This window comes from Mandrillus leucophaeus, unplaced genomic scaffold, assembly GCF_000951045.1.
Source record: "Mandrillus leucophaeus isolate KB7577 unplaced genomic scaffold, Mleu.le_1.0 Scaffold8684, whole genome shotgun sequence".
Lineage (NCBI taxonomy): Eukaryota > Metazoa > Chordata > Mammalia > Primates > Cercopithecidae > Mandrillus > Mandrillus leucophaeus.
Window position 1 is genome coordinate 1 of NW_012109457.1, and position 1518 is coordinate 1518.

The 1518-nt window shown below is 43.5% G+C and overlaps 1 protein-coding gene across 1 annotated transcript; it reads right to left on the minus strand.

Moving 5' to 3' along the window:
- Positions 1-249: 249 nt before the first annotated feature.
- Positions 250-1512, minus strand: LOC105531147 (uncharacterized protein C6orf203-like; the record flags this gene model as incomplete). Its single annotated transcript, XM_011968983.1, has 2 exons — positions 250-911; positions 1061-1512. Coding segments are annotated over 2 exons (456 nt in total), but the record flags the coding sequence as incomplete, so codon positions are not given.
- Positions 1513-1518: the final 6 nt, after the last annotated feature.

A 1518-nucleotide genomic window follows, 5' to 3' on the forward strand; every position in this document is an offset into this window, starting at 1 on the left:
ACTGAAACCCAGTAATCTGGCTCCAAAGCCCACATTCTGGTTTTTTTTTTTTTTTGAGACGGAGTCTCGCTCTGTCGCCCAGGCTGGAGTGCAGTGGCGCCATCTCAGCTCACTGCAAGCTCTACCTCCAGGTTCATGCCATTCTCCTGTCTCAGCCTCCTGAGCAGCTGGGAGTACAGGTGCCTGTCACCACGCCTAGCTAATTTTTTGTATTTTTAGTAGAGACTGGGTTTCACTGTACTAGCCAGAATGGTCTCGATCTCCTGACCTTGTGATCTGCCTGCCTCAGCCTCCCAAAGTGTTGGGATTACAGGCATGAACCACCGCGCCTGGCCAAAGCCTGCATTCTTAACCATCATCTTATTATACATCATGCTGTTAATTCTAAGAGGTACCTTTTTTTTTTTTTTTTTTTCCAGATGGAGTCTTGCTCTGTTGCCCAGGCTGGAGTGCAGTGGCGTGACCTCGGCTCACTACAACCTCTGACTCCCAGGTTCAAGCAATTCTCCTGCCTCAGCCTCCCAAGTAGCTGGGACTACAGGCGCCTGCCACCTCGCCTGGCTAATTTTTGTATTTTCAGTAGAGACAGAGTTTCACCATATTGGCCAGGCTGTCTTGAACTCCTGACCTTGTGATCCACGCAGCTCGGCCTCCCAAAGTGCTGGGATTACAGGCAGGAGCCACCGTGCCCAGCCGAGGTACCGTTTCACATTATAGCATTTGTGAAATATCCTGGTGCATTTTATGCTTGCTACATACATCTAATATGGTGATTCATTTTCTCCTCAAGAAGCTGTTATTAAATCAATGGTTCATCTTACAGTCAACTGTGTCTTAGATTCAAATTTTCTAATATGGCACATGGGATTTGCAGGCAGTCACTTGACTTCTTTGGAAATCAGTCTGCTCATCTATAAAATGAAATAATTGAAACAGGTTACCTATAAAGGTCCTTTATTGTGGTTATTCTTCACCATAATATGGGCCAAGTGATTTGGAATGCTACATTAAAATAACACGACTACGAGTGAGTTTATAATGAAATGTGTATCATACTCACTTTCTCCCAATATCTAGCCCCGTCTTCAAGATAACATCATACCGAAAAGACTGCACTGCTTTTTCCAGGTCTTTATAGTCTTTGACTACAGTAGGGTCATCCTCAAGCTCCTCTTCCTGCTCACTCATCTCGTCATGATCGTTTTCTTCATCAGAGTCCTCTTCATCTACTTTATGCAGAGACTTTTTAGTAGATTTTGTAGAGCTTATATTACTTTTGAGTCTTATGGAAAAAGGAAAAATATATTCTGGAGATAGTAAAAGTCCTGGGAGTCTCAGTGAGAAAATATTATGGAAAAGTGTTTTATAATTTGGTGCACGTAACTTGGTACTAGAAAAATACAAGTATCGATTCCAGGAAGTACAGAGTTTGTATGACGCAGGTGTCCCTCGGAGAACACCCCAGAGTCCAATCCAGGCATCTGGCTTTCTTAAAACACCAGCAAGCAATTTAACACT